This window comes from Marmota marmota, unplaced genomic scaffold (genome assembly GCF_001458135.2).
Source record: "Marmota marmota marmota unplaced genomic scaffold, marMar, whole genome shotgun sequence".
Classification (NCBI taxonomy): Eukaryota; Metazoa; Chordata; class Mammalia; order Rodentia; family Sciuridae; genus Marmota; species Marmota marmota.
The window spans coordinates 3,540,133-3,553,022 of record NW_025999999.1 but is presented as its reverse complement, the minus strand read 5'-3'; the positions used below and the strand labels follow the sequence as shown (position 1 = coordinate 3,553,022).

At 46.7% G+C, this 12,890-nt stretch overlaps 2 protein-coding genes across 3 annotated transcripts in view; one reads left to right on the top strand and one right to left on the bottom strand.

Annotated features, from left to right (window-relative positions):
- The first annotated feature begins 209 nt into the window (after positions 1-209).
- Avpi1 (arginine vasopressin induced 1) lies at positions 210-8,101 on the top strand. Of its 2 annotated transcripts, none has more exons than XM_048807097.1 (3): positions 210-454; positions 6,632-6,928; positions 7,496-8,101. In XM_048807097.1, the coding sequence occupies exons 2-3, from the start codon at positions 6,642-6,644 to the stop codon at positions 7,656-7,658; spliced, it is 450 nt and encodes a 149-aa protein (XP_048663054.1). In that variant the 5' UTR covers positions 210-454; positions 6,632-6,641; the 3' UTR covers positions 7,659-8,101. The 2 variants fall into 2 exon arrangements, with proteins under 2 accessions (XP_048663054.1, XP_015350081.1); XM_015494595.2 differs by having other exon boundaries at positions 219-454; positions 7,499-8,101.
- A 1,025-nt stretch (positions 8,102-9,126) lies between these two features.
- Pi4k2a (phosphatidylinositol 4-kinase type 2 alpha) overlaps positions 9,127-12,890 on the bottom strand; it is a 39,109-nt gene continuing 35,345 nt past the window's right edge. Inside the window, exon 11 of the mRNA XM_015494852.2 lies at positions 9,127-11,505. Coding sequence (XP_015350338.1) covers positions 11,344-11,505 — 162 coding nt within the window. The 3' untranslated portion in view covers positions 9,127-11,343. The remainder of the gene's footprint in view (positions 11,506-12,890) is intronic.

Genomic DNA, 12,890 nt, shown 5'->3' with positions numbered 1-12,890 from the left:
GGGCCAGCCGCTGCCGCACCCGGGGGCAGGAATGCGGCCCCGCCCGGCTCTCGCGCCAGCAAAACCGCGCTGGCCCGGGGGACTGACGTCAATGAAGGGGACGCCTCCAGGCAAGGCGCGCGGGCGGCCGGGGAGGAGCCGAGGGCCCGCGCGGACACACCCCCTCGCTGCTGCTCGGCCGCTGATTGGACTCAAGGAATCTCCGCACTCGATTCTCAAGACCCGAGAAGGAAAGGGGGCAGAGCCGGCCACGCCCCTTGCACCCTGCCACCGTTGATTGGCCAGTGGAGTCTCCGCGTTCGATTTTGGAAGGCTAGCCCTGGAGCTCACAGCAAGGCTGGGGCCGTGGATTGGCTGTTCCGGGGCTCTGGAGCGCTTTCTCTGGGGAACCTGACTGTGACCGAGGTGGCCCGGGCCAGCTCCTGGCTGCGTGCGGCCCGCTTCAGGCAACCAGGTACGTAGGTTGGCGGTACGACTTGGCTCCGCGGTGGGAACGGGCGGGTGGACGGAGACTGGGAACCGCTGGGACACGCACCCCAAACGCACTTAGGGCCCTGTCGTTTTGCGGAGTAGTCACTCTTTAGCCTCGAGGACCGACCCATGCTGGGGATATCGCTGAGTGATCTCAGCCAGAATACTCTCTCCCAGGTTCTGTCCTGCCTGTGAACGTCGCCTGGTCCTTGCAAGCACTTCCTCGGCAGGAAATCTAGAGCTGCACCCGCTCTTTCGAAAGGCCGTGGAATGGTTGGGGTGGGTGCAGCTTAGTTTGCCCCACCTCGATTTGAGATCCGTCGGAGCTGCCCTTCAGCGTACTGAGTAACCGCTCGAACTCCCCATGGGGCGGTAGAGCTTTACTTGGTAGTCCTGATTTTGGATTGCCGCGATTTGCAAAATCCGCAGAAGCAGACAGTAGGCTCTGAGAGATTTCAGAATTTTCTGGGTCCTTCTTTCCCTGAAGACCTTCTCGGCCGTCTGGCAGTAACAAGAATAACAACGGTTGAGAGTGTGGGTCAGACCACCTGGGTTCATATCCCAACCAGCTCTGTGAATTTGGGCAAGTTACTTAATCTTTATGAGCTCGATTTTCTCACCTGCAAGATGGGTTTGACAATAATGTCTCCACAGTGGAGGACAGTGATAATGCAACCTCAGGTGAGGGTTAGAAAGTCCCTCTGAAAGTGCTCTGTTCTACACTTGAAACGAAACTGCCTCTATGAATTTAATCAAAAAGTATGACTTAAAAATACACAGAAGAATTTGTCTCCCTCCATCCTCTTCTCCTAAGAGTGGAGGCCTCTCTAGGAGTTTGTTGTTGGTGATGATGAAGATAAACCATGATTCTATAATGCGGTCAGTTTGTAATCTTCCCCTTACATCATTCATTCAACCAACATGCAGAATGGAATGCCTGTTGTATGGCAGGTACTAGAATGAAAGCTCTCAAATACTTCATCTCCCTTTTCCCATTAAGGATTCTATTTCTCACCATTTTGATGATGAGCAAACTGAAGCAGGAGAAAAGTGAGATTTATACAAGGTTATCCAGTTATCCATGGCACAGCAAGAATTCAGAGTTCCTGAACTCTTAAAGTTATTCCTAGACCTAGTAGTTTATTTCCAGGTCATGTCTGAGAATTGGTCTGAGGAAAGAGCCAGTTTCTTCATCTATCTCCTGGGGAATAGATTTGGAGACCCAGTGGGGTCTGGAGCCCACACAGCCATTTTTTTTTTTTTTTTTAAGAAAGAAAGAATATTCTTTTTTAAAAAAGATAGAGAGGGAGAGAGAGAGAGAATTTTTTTTTAATATTTATTTTTTAATTATCAGCGGACACAACATCTTTGTTTGTATGTGGTGCTGAGGATCAAACCCGGGCCGCATGCATGCCAGGCGAGCGCACTACCACTTGAGCCACATCCCCAGCCCCCACACAGCCATTTGACTCAGCTTCCCAGAGCAGATTTTGGCTGCTGTCCAGTGGCATGCCTGTGCAGGGTACTAGGCAAGGGCCATAAGTGTTGATTCTGGCATTGGGCCAGAGCCTACAGTTATTTTTCTAAGAGGCCTTTGGCCTCTGATTACAGAGATTATTGCTATCACCAGGGTTGTTATTCAAAAGAGACAAACTGAGTAGGAACCAGGAGTTGCCCAGTTTACCCAAGTGTGCTCTGCCTCTCTTGGTCATGTGAGCTCCCTGAGACTCCAGAGAAATATTCACCTGGAAAACTGTTGGAACTAACTTCATATGTTAACAAATAATGCTCAATTGTGCACCATAGTTATATATTGCAAATTCATTGCTGGGTGAGTCACTTGTGAAATATATTTTTGTTAGAGCTCTATAGTTCTTATTGCCTGATTCAGAACAAGTAGTACTTTGTGATTTTCAACATTTTGATACTTACTTTGGGGGTTCATTTTTAACCCAGTTTGTGTCAAATTGAAGTGTTTTGTAATTAGTCTTTACTCATTTGTGCACAGACCCCCACAATTATCTTACGTCTGTTCTGAAATGAGAGATCTATTTGTAGTCTTTTAATAGCCCTATGGTTTCATTTTCCAGTTTTAAAAAAGTACCATTGTTCAAGTATACACTGACCTTCCTAGATTAAGGTCTTGTCCAGGAAATTGGGGGGAAAATAACTATTGAACACAGTGAATGAGATAGGAAACGTTCTTCTGATAATAAAAGTGTTCTGATTCACTACTTCATCAGTTTTCCCAAAGTTTACCATCTAGTCCTACCTGGAATACCCCTATTTTTATTCTCAGCCTCATTCTGCTGTATGAATCCCTGGGTGGGAGGCAGAGCCAAAAGTAGGGTGCTTCGAAATCTGGAGGTGCCAAGCCCTTCCCAAGTTTCATGGAGAGTATTGAAGATAGAGGCTCTGACTCTCCCAGATGGTTTCTTCTTTCTTTCTTTTTTGTTTTGTTTTGTTTTGGTACTAGGGATTGAACTCAGGGGCACCCGACCACTGAGCCACATTCCCAGCCCTATTTTGAGTTTTATTTAGAGATCGGGTCTCACTGAGTTGCTTAGCTTCTTGTCATTGCTGAGGCTGGCTTTGAACTCGATCCTCCTGTCTCAGCCTCTGGAGCTGCTGGGATCACAGACATGTGCCACCACACCGGGCTCCAGATGGTTTCTCCTTGGTAGGTTTGTAACTCAGCTGGCTGGAGGCCATCCAATCAAGGCCTTGCAGCCCTGACAGAATTGTGGAGTCCCCTGGCTGGAACTATCTGGGAAGTCAGGCTCCAGCCATTTCCTCCCCCAAACAACTGCAGCTACTTGATCCTGTTGCCTTCTTTCCCAGGGTGGGCGTGGGGGTGGGGGTGTGACTGAGTCAGAGGAAGGACATCACCTCTTCTACCACCCAGACCAGCCTAGTAGTCCATCCTAGGCTTGGTCATTAGGGTGCTCTAGAGCAGTGTGTTCTGACTTCCACCAGACCTTGACCCCATAATCCGCTGTAGCAAAGACAATATCTGGCCTCCAGAGGAGATTGAGGAGGGAGAGGGGGAGCTACTAGTTGGGGATTTCCTAGCACCTAACTAGCCAGACCTGTCCACACCCTCTGCTCCTAGGCCCTGGCAGACAAGCAGGGTCATCCTGCTTCCATATAGACCTAGCCTTGTCATGGAGCATTGACTCTCAATACCAGGACAGGCCCTCAGAGCTGACTTGATTCCCCTGAGGTCCCTCAGCTGGTGTGAGACAGACCCAGGGCTGAAGCCCAGGCTTCTTACTCCTGAGCCAGTGCTTTGTGTGCTGATCTGGGTTGCAGTTCTACATTTCATTGGTGGAAGCAGGGGATTTCCTTTAAAGTGCCATCTGCTGTGGTTGAAGGTTGGGGGCACTTGGGGGATTCATCCAGTAAACAGCCTTGACACCAGTGAATAGGCTGAATTTTATGACTCCACCCTGTGGGATAATTCATTGTTCTTCTCTTCCTATTGGCAGGGCTTCCCCTTTGTGAATTCTATAGGAATGGTGAAGTGCTTCTCATGGAAACATGGAGAAATTGCTCTGAGCTGCTTGGCTATATGGCAGCTGTGGTTAACATCAGGAGTTGCAGTCACAAAACAGCTTCAGGCCTTGGCTCAACCACTGCTTCACAATTCTGTTTCCTTTTGCTCCTCTGCGCAGTGGGATGAAAATAAGTGTCTAGCCTAATTCCTAGGATTGTGTTGATGATTAAATGATACGTACACATTGCTTGATACAGAACATACACCCCATTGTTAGCTTTCCTATCACCTGAAAGTATTCCTTGGTCACTCTGGTCTTCTTGTCATAGTGTGTTCAATACCATCAGCTCTGGGGACTTAATTCTCACACATATTAACTGGATTTCCATAATAGTGCCTAAGGATTTTACAGTTTCCATTTTCTAGGAAAAACATAATTTCTATGAAATTAATTTATCTGGATGTCTTTTTGTGGGTTTATTTTAGTTATTAAATCTTTTCAAAAAGAGAGTGGGGTTCTTAAGACAGAAACTGGGACTGGGCGAGTGTGGAAATGACTGGAGTCATGAGGGTGGTTATTGAGGTGAGGTGGAGGGAAGGCCAGGGGAGGGAGGGTGTAATGATTCTGGGAGTTTGAATGGGGTGGAGAGATGACTCAAACTCTCCAGAAAAAGAGAACAAAAGGCTGGTTAGGATGAGGGTTGCTTCTGCAAGTGGGTCGAGGGTAGGAAACTAGAATTGCTTTTATTTGATTCTGTACTGTGTGCCTCTTTTACATTGAGTATGTAAATAACTTTACTTGAATATATTTTTACTTTACTTTCCTCCTTTGCGGCTGGCTGCTGGTTGACAGCCTCTTCTGTGGGCAGCTGTGAAGGAGGGCCACTCAGGCCCTGGGGAAGACCAGGACTTGGTCTTCCCTACCCTGTTAAGTCTGGGCTGGGAGGGGAACCTAGACCTGTCCTTAGCCCATGGCTCTGGGCACATGGCTTAGAGGAAATGGAGGATCCATATCACAACTCTCTCCCAGGTACAAAGATTAGGGAGGCCAAAAAAGAGGAAATTTCCACTTATTTAGCTCTTATTGATTACTAGATTCATTTCTTATTACAATCCTGAGAAGTGGGTATTTACATTTAAGGGACAGGCTCAGAGACTGAATAACTTGCCTAAGGTCACAGACCTAGGAAGGTGGCAGGGCTGGGATTCAAACCCAGTCCTATGTCATGCCAAAGTTCTTGGTCTTTCCTGTCTCCAAGCTGTTTTCCAATCCCATAGCCTTTCTAGGCTGTACTGGAGACAGGATAAGGTGGGGAGCTTCTTATGTCCTCATTATTATTCAAAGTCAAATATCCAGAATCTAGGAAGATATTTTCATTTCCTGGATGGGAGACATTGACACAAAGCCTGACTTGTGTTGAACTCTTTAAGTCAATCTCTGTCCTTAACAGTATATTCTGACCTTTCCAGCCTTCTCTTCTGTTCCCATCTTCCCCCACCCTGAATGCTTTGTACTATGGTTAGATCTGATTGGTCTGTTACATACTTTTTGTTAAATTATATGGACTTGGTTCATGCCCCAGGTCTTGAAAATAGGATGTGGAATGTTTATTTTCAATTTGTAAAATTTGAAAAGCAGAATCCAGGTTGAACACCCCAATGTGAAAGTCTGAATGCCCCCAAATCCAAAAGATTTTGAGTGTTGACATGATACCACAGTAAAAACTTTCATACCATGAAACCATTACATGCACAAAATTATTTAAAATATTGTATAAAATTACCTTCAGTCTTTATGTGTAAGACATGAAACAAATGAATTGTGTGTTTAGACTTGGGTTCTGTTCCTAAGATACTTCATTATTTAGCTGTAATTATTTCAAAATTTGAAAAACTCAAAATCTCAAGCATTTCAAATAAAGAATAGTCAACCTGTGGTAGAACGCTGAGCACTGTTCTAAATGCTGTGTCTCTGTATCATCCCTACGAAGTTAGTACTGGTACTAGCAGCTGAAACTTGGAGGGCCAGCCTGCAAGTAGTAAAGTGTGTTTCCAGTCAGGGTAGGCTCCACATCCTCTTTATCTCTGAGTGATAACCTGGGCCTTCATATCAGAGATGTCTAAATCTAGTTCCAGTTGCACAACCACGGGTGCCATAACTTCTCTGTTCCTCAGATTTCACCCTCGATGAAATGAGGGCTGCTGTGTTTATTATACTTAATTAATGTTATAGGAATAAAGCTTCTATAGCACGGCCTGTTACAATGGTAAGTGCTCAACAAATTTGAGCTGTTACTGGGCATCCTGGTGTTTCCCTGGATTGAGAGTACTCTTCAAGTGCTCCTGGCTCTGTGCTTACCCATGGCCTTGACAGCAAGTCATCTAACCTGAGACACACTTCATTAAAGGGGATGAAAAGTAATTCTTATCTCACTAGTAAATGAGATGATAATCGTATTTGTCATATAGCACTTAAATAAGTTTGGCTGTCAGCCTTAGTACCATTTCTCCAAGGTGCCCTGGGAAATTAAGCGTGATTTTTACAGCAAGACTTACTTGTTTGAATCCTGGAGAGCAGAAATACTGGAAGCCCTGGCATTAATCAGGCCCCCAGCTTGGAAACAGCCTCTTCAGCACTGATGTTTCTATGATTTCCATCCTCAGAGTGCCCACAATGGGCACCCCAGCCTCTGTGGTGAGTGAGCCGCTCCCTTGGCAAGCCCCCATTGAGGCCCGGGGTCGTAAACAGGCCTCAGCCAACATCTTCCAGGATGCTGACCTGCTGCAGATCCAGGGCCTGTTTCAGCGCAGTGGGGACCAGCTGGCTGAGGAGCGGGCCCAAATCATCTGGGAGTGTGCAGGGGACCACCGAGTGGTGGAGGCCCTAAGGAGGCTGCGCAGGAAGAGACCCCCAAGGCAGAAACCCCTGGCTCACTCATTGCACCACTGCAGCCGGCTCAGGTGGGTACTTGGGACTGGAGGGCTGAGGGAAAGGGTGCTAATGATGCCAGCCTCACTATGTTCTGGCTGCATGACCTAGAACCAGTTGCTTGGCTTCACTTTACCATGAGTCCTGTTAAGTGGTTTTAATGTCTACACAGTGCCACCACCTGACAGGCACTAACCACTTCTGTTACTGCTGTCAACTCCTGAAGGTGCCTGGGTCCAATCAGCACCTCCTTGCTTTGCCTTGATTCTTGGCCAGGTGGGAGGGAGTATTATTACAGTTCATAATTCTTTTTACCTATAGTAAAATAGGTAACATTCAAAAGTAAGACTGGTTAAGACCTTAGCTGTGGGAGTAGAGAATGTTCTGGGGATATACTGCAGGACATCATGGGTTACAAGTTGTAGAAACTTCACCTTGAGATAGCATCTCCCCAATTTCTCTAGTCATCCACCTCATTGCCTAGGTCACAAGAACTCCGGTCTCATTTTGCTCTAAACAGTGTTTTGTAGTCCATTGTGACGAACATCTCCTGAAGCCCCCATCTTGTCCTCCTTGGCTTATCATACCTTTGCTCCCAGCAGAATCCCAGAGCCCTGCTCTCCACTGGCCAATGCACAGAGCAGTGCCCCTGAGACAGCCTCCAGTGAGCAGCATTGGAACTCCAGGAGGACAAGTGCCAGGATCCGCCGGAACTGGAGGAAACCAAGCCCCACAGGCTACCTTCACCAGATCAGACACTGATCCCAGGCTGGGAATGGCAAGACCTTCCCCAGGAATCATGGGAACTTTACCAAAGGCCTGGGAGGTGAAGATGGAAGACCTGAGGTAGGCAGCCCTGCACAGATAAATGAAAGGAAGAGGCCACTGGCACTGGCCTGCTCAACTCAGAACAGGACTGGAGGTTTCCCCTGGGCTCTACACCATGTGATACCCATTCTTACCACAGTGAGAAGACACAGACTGTTCCTGCCTCAGCCCTTCTTGATCTAACACTATAACCTGGCCTGCATGATATTCTCCTGGAAATCAAACAGGCACTCAGATGCAGCACCTCACCATGTCTGCCCTAATCTGCTGGCTACTACTGTCACCCATAGTCCAGCAGCCTGTCCTACATCCCTGGTGCTGTCAGGCCAGCATGAGGAAACCATGGTTTAAGTGGCAAATAAAAACACTTGCATCAAGAACTGTGTGAGTCTGTTATAGAAGGGGAGAATCCTGAAATGGAGACTCTGGAGCCAGAGGGGGAGGGACAGAAGTTCCCCAGGAAGGAGGCATCAGGGTTGGCCTCTACTGCCTTCTTACCCCATTCCCTGGAGCTCCTATGACACAGCCTTGTTCTTCCAAGGCCATGGGACCCGAGAGGGACAAGACGGTTTTGGCAGGCAGTCCTGATCCATAGGGAAGAACAGGAAGGCTGCTATGATCAGCCTAATACAATGGGCACTGGGCCCATGATTCAATCTTCAGCCAAAGCAGTGAGACCAGCTCTTTAGATGGCTTTTTCACCCTTATGGGCCCACCATCCCAAGGTGCCATAATGGCTAGACCAATCATTCATAAGTGTTAGCATTATCCTTTGTTCCCAATGGCTTGGAAAACTTGTGAGGGTTTTCCCTACTATTCTGGTTCCATTTCAGAAGAAGCATACTATGTATTCATTAGTTTCTTCCTCCCCTTCCCTATCCCACAAGCTAGATCATCCATCACTCCGAGTCAGGGCTGAATAGGGCAATGGTATGTACACAGGGCAGGCTTGCCCTCTGGTGGCCAAGAAGAAAAGCCATTCTCACTTAAGCATAATCCACTTCTTATTCCAAAGCCCTGGAGCTAGATGACTTTGACATACAAAATGTTTTTGTTTTTTCGGAAATAGGGAAAATATGGTCCCTAGTAAGGACCATAAAATCTCATAAAAGGGAATAACATTTCTGCAACAAATATTCACACTAAGAGATACATATGAATAATAATAGCATCATATCAATATAGACTCAAGTAAGGTTTTGAAATGAGTCATGAAAATACTTTTGGTTTTCCAAGCACTGGAACTGTGGAAGTGAAAGACCTGTAAGGAAGCTCTACTAGGGGAAAAGAGCCCCAGCAGCCATGTCTCTGCAACTCCATGGAAACATAGGTTTCTTTGTCCTTAAAACTGCATTCTACCTTCTTTGTCTTCCTTCCCCCAAAGAGAACTGGACAAAAAAGGTCAGAATTGGATTTGTTATTCATACATTTGCATTGATTTAAATACATTACATACAATTTCTACAGTGCATTAGAAGAATGATAATGGGGGCAACAGCACTCTCACAGCCCAGCCTCCACTCCCTGACTGGGGGGACAGGCTTATGGCTGGCAGAGAGACAGGCCATTCTGAGAGTGCCACCAGAAGCCTGCCCCGGCACTCAGGGCCCCTAGCTCTCCCAAAGTCCACATTCAAGGCAGCCTGAGTACAGGCTTCAAGGGAGAGAGGAGACCAGCCAGGAAAGGATGCCCTGCACTCTTGCCTTCCAGACCTTGGACTGGCTCCCTTTTACATTGGACCCAATTTTCTCCTGACTGCAGAGCTGGTCTGAATCAGGACAGTACAGATGTAGCTGGTAAAGTACCAGGTTCCTCTTCAGGTGCCTCTGGCTCTCCCAGGCACCTAGGTAAGGAGTCTTGCCAGCATGTTTGCATGAAGACGTCTTTTCTGTGGAGGGCTACCCACACTGGGTCCCTGCTGGCTCCTGTGGTCAGGAGGCAGGTATTCTCTCAAACCTGGTTCTCAAGGCCAGAGTCCAGGTGGGCTAGATGGGATTGTCAGGGCAGGGCAGGCAGGGGAGTGGTGCCTTTGTCCTCAGGGCATGCATATCTAGCACTGAGATGCTTCCTGTCAGCTGGTGGAAGCCCAGGACAAGCTGGCTCCTGGGGGGCTGGAAGGGATGGGAAGTGGCCTAGCCCAACTGACAGGAGGGCTGCATGTCTTTGCTTTGCATCCTGGATGGTAGGAGCTGTTCAAGCAGAGTACACACAGCCATAGTCCTCACTCCCTTTCTTTGGTTGTTTTTCAAACCTTCAAAATACTTTCTTTCCAAGGCTGATTGACCAATCGCAGGGTGCTAGAACCACAAAGTGTCCATAGCACATGAACATAGCTGCCCCTCACCACAGGTGACACCTTTTTACTCCCTCCTGAGGCCATTCTTTGCTTTGGTGTAGAAAGGGCTTGAACACCTGGCAAGCAGGGCAGCTGGGGAAAAGACACATAAAAGCAAGAAGATGCACACTGAGCTGGGCAGGCACTGGGGGACAGTTTGAAGACCTTTCTGCTTTGGGCCTTGCCTTTCTCAAGAAGCCAGGGACAAACAAATCCAGGATAATAAGCCAGGGAGAAAAGGGAAACTGCCAATTAGGAGGCAGAATGCAAGTCTGGTTGCCAATACAAGCAGAAGTGGGAGCACATAAAGAAGTCCAAGGACCTGATGATATCCTGTCCTCTTATGAGCTGAGACCACCCCAGAGCGATCCATTCTACAACCTGAACAGAACTCCTAAGTCAAAAAAGCTAGGGGGAAATATTTAAAACAACAAATTAGAGAAGGACTGGCACTAAGGATTCAGGAAGCAAGGCTGGGAAAATTCACCCATAGGCCACTTACAGCTCCCAGTGTGTACCTAGGCCATATGGATCACAATCACGTGCTGGGCATCAACTTTCTATTAAAACAGAAATTCTAAGAGTAGCCCCTCATGCCTCTGCTTGAGTGATAGGCAAGCTGCATCAGAGCAGAGAGCAGAGAGGTTCTGTAGATCATATGCAGAATCACTGAGAGCTGCAGAGCAAAATCCTGCACACCACAAGAAGCCAGCCTACTGCCAATAGGAAGAGAAGGAAAAGATTTGGCAAAAACCCAAAAGGAAGCTGTGGCTTCTGTCTGTCCCAGAACTAGGAGCCACCCAGTGGCCCTGTAACACAGCCTTGGTTCATTGGAGTAAGCAACTGCCAGGCACCTGAATGTCTGGGTCTATGCAAATTTAGGTCTGGATTAAAGGCTTCTGACATGAGAGGATCTGGGTTCTGCTACAAGCATTTAAATTTGTTTTTGTTGTTGTTTTCTGATGCAGAATATAATAGGGAATTACAAAGGAGCAGGGTGTCAGGGAGGTAGGGACTTTCCCAGCCTGCCACAGGAGATGCTGGAAGGAAGGTGCTCCTTCTAGCCACCTGGACTTCTGGCCTGGAACTCCAGCCTCCCCTCAGAAGGGCCCAAGAGCACTCTGGTCCTTGATTGTGCTTCTCCCTGTGGGTGAGAAAGCCCTGAGGAGGTGACTTTGAGCAGAGAGGGAGGACTGGTAAAGGCTGCTCTCCACAGGCTTCTCTGGCTTCCTTGTACCCAGCTCCCAGGCATCCTCCCAGCATTTCCTCTGCCTGCCTCTAGGGCTACCACCATGAGAAGAAGGGCTTCCGACTCTGAAAGCTCTGTGTGTAGGACTCGCTAGCAGACCGCTGGTGGGATCGGGCAGTCTCAACAATCACAGGTGGCATCTGGACCAGGTGCAGAGGACTCTTGTTGTCTTTCAGGGCCTGGGTCAGATTTAGGATCTGTAGTGGGAAAAAGGAGACAGATGAGAGAGGCCTGGGATTCCAGATCTTCCTCTGCAGACAGGCCAGCAGACAGAGCACTCCTATAAATCAATAAAAAATAAACACACCAGCAGGTGCCTTGGCTCACACCTATAATCCCAGCAACTTGGGAGGCTGATAAGAGGATTGAAAGTTTGAGGGCAGTCTCAGCAACTTAGCAAGGCCCTAAGCAACTTAGCAAGACCCTATTTCAAAATAAAAAATAAAAAGATTTGAGATCTAGCTCAACGGTAAAGTTCCCATTGGGTTCAATCCCCAATACCAAATAATAAAAATAAAAAATAAACACACCAATGGAAAATCATACAAGTAGACTATAAAAATAGAAATACAAAGGGACAACAAACAGAAAATGGTAACCTCTCTAGTTATTTTAAAAATACAAATGAAAAGCCAGGCACACTGGCCCGTGCCTAAAGTCCCAGCACTCAGGAAGCTGAGGCAGAAGGATTACTTGAGTCCAATAGTTTAAGCCTGGGCAGTATAGTGAGATCCATCCCAATTAAAAAAAAAAAAAAGAAAACAAATACCTCCCCTATTTTTTTGCCCTTCCATTTAGTAAAAATAGTGATGATGACTCAGAGGTGGGGAGAACTCAGTTAAATAGACAGGTTTGTGACCTCTTTTCCCTGTTCTATTTCAGATTTCTATGGGGTAGAGGTTCATTTTGCTTTGGTATGTGAACAGCAGACAAGTACAGGTGTGAATGACTTCTTGCATGTTGGGAGAAACTAGATGCTTATAGAACCTTACAGTGTTAAGGAGTAGGTACTTAGTTATGTGAAACTTGCTTAAACCAGACTCAACTTGTCTCTCTCTTTTTTTTTTTTTAATGTGGTACTAGGGATCAAACCCTGGGTCTTTTGCAAGCTAATCATACGATTTACCACTGGGTTACATTTCCAGTCCTTGACTATCATTTTGAAAGGTGAATTGGCTGAGTATGCAAGACTAAGCATGATATCAAGCTTATTCTTTTACATTGAATTCTCTGACAAGAGTAAATCGTGATTTTTAAGGTGACTTTGAGGGAGGTGACTTTGATTCTGCCAGCCTAATTAGGTCCTAACTTAGGAAAGCTAGGAAGACCACATTACAGTTTTCGGACAACTATAATAATAACAGTTCTTCAACCATTTCATTTTCAGGGAAAATGGACTCAATGAGCCCAAGAGGTGCTCTCAGCAAAAGCCCTTAGCTAAATGGTAGGAAGAAGTAAATGTATGATTATGTCTGGGAGAACAATACTATCCTTTAAAGATGTGAGAAGTTAACTTTCTATATATAAAATCATAATTATAATAGCTATCATGTATTGAGTACTCCAAGTACTACTATACCTT

Bases quoted from the DNA above. Each gene is read 5' to 3' on its own strand.
- Avpi1 (XM_048807097.1), top strand. From the start codon at position 6,642: ATGGGCACCCCAGCCTCTGTGGTGAGTGAGCCGCTCCCTTGGCAAGCC. The intron at 6,929-7,495 runs GTGGGTACTTGG...CTTTGCTCCCAG, and splicing joins CACCACTGCAGCCGGCTCAG to CAGAATCCCAGAGCCCTGCT.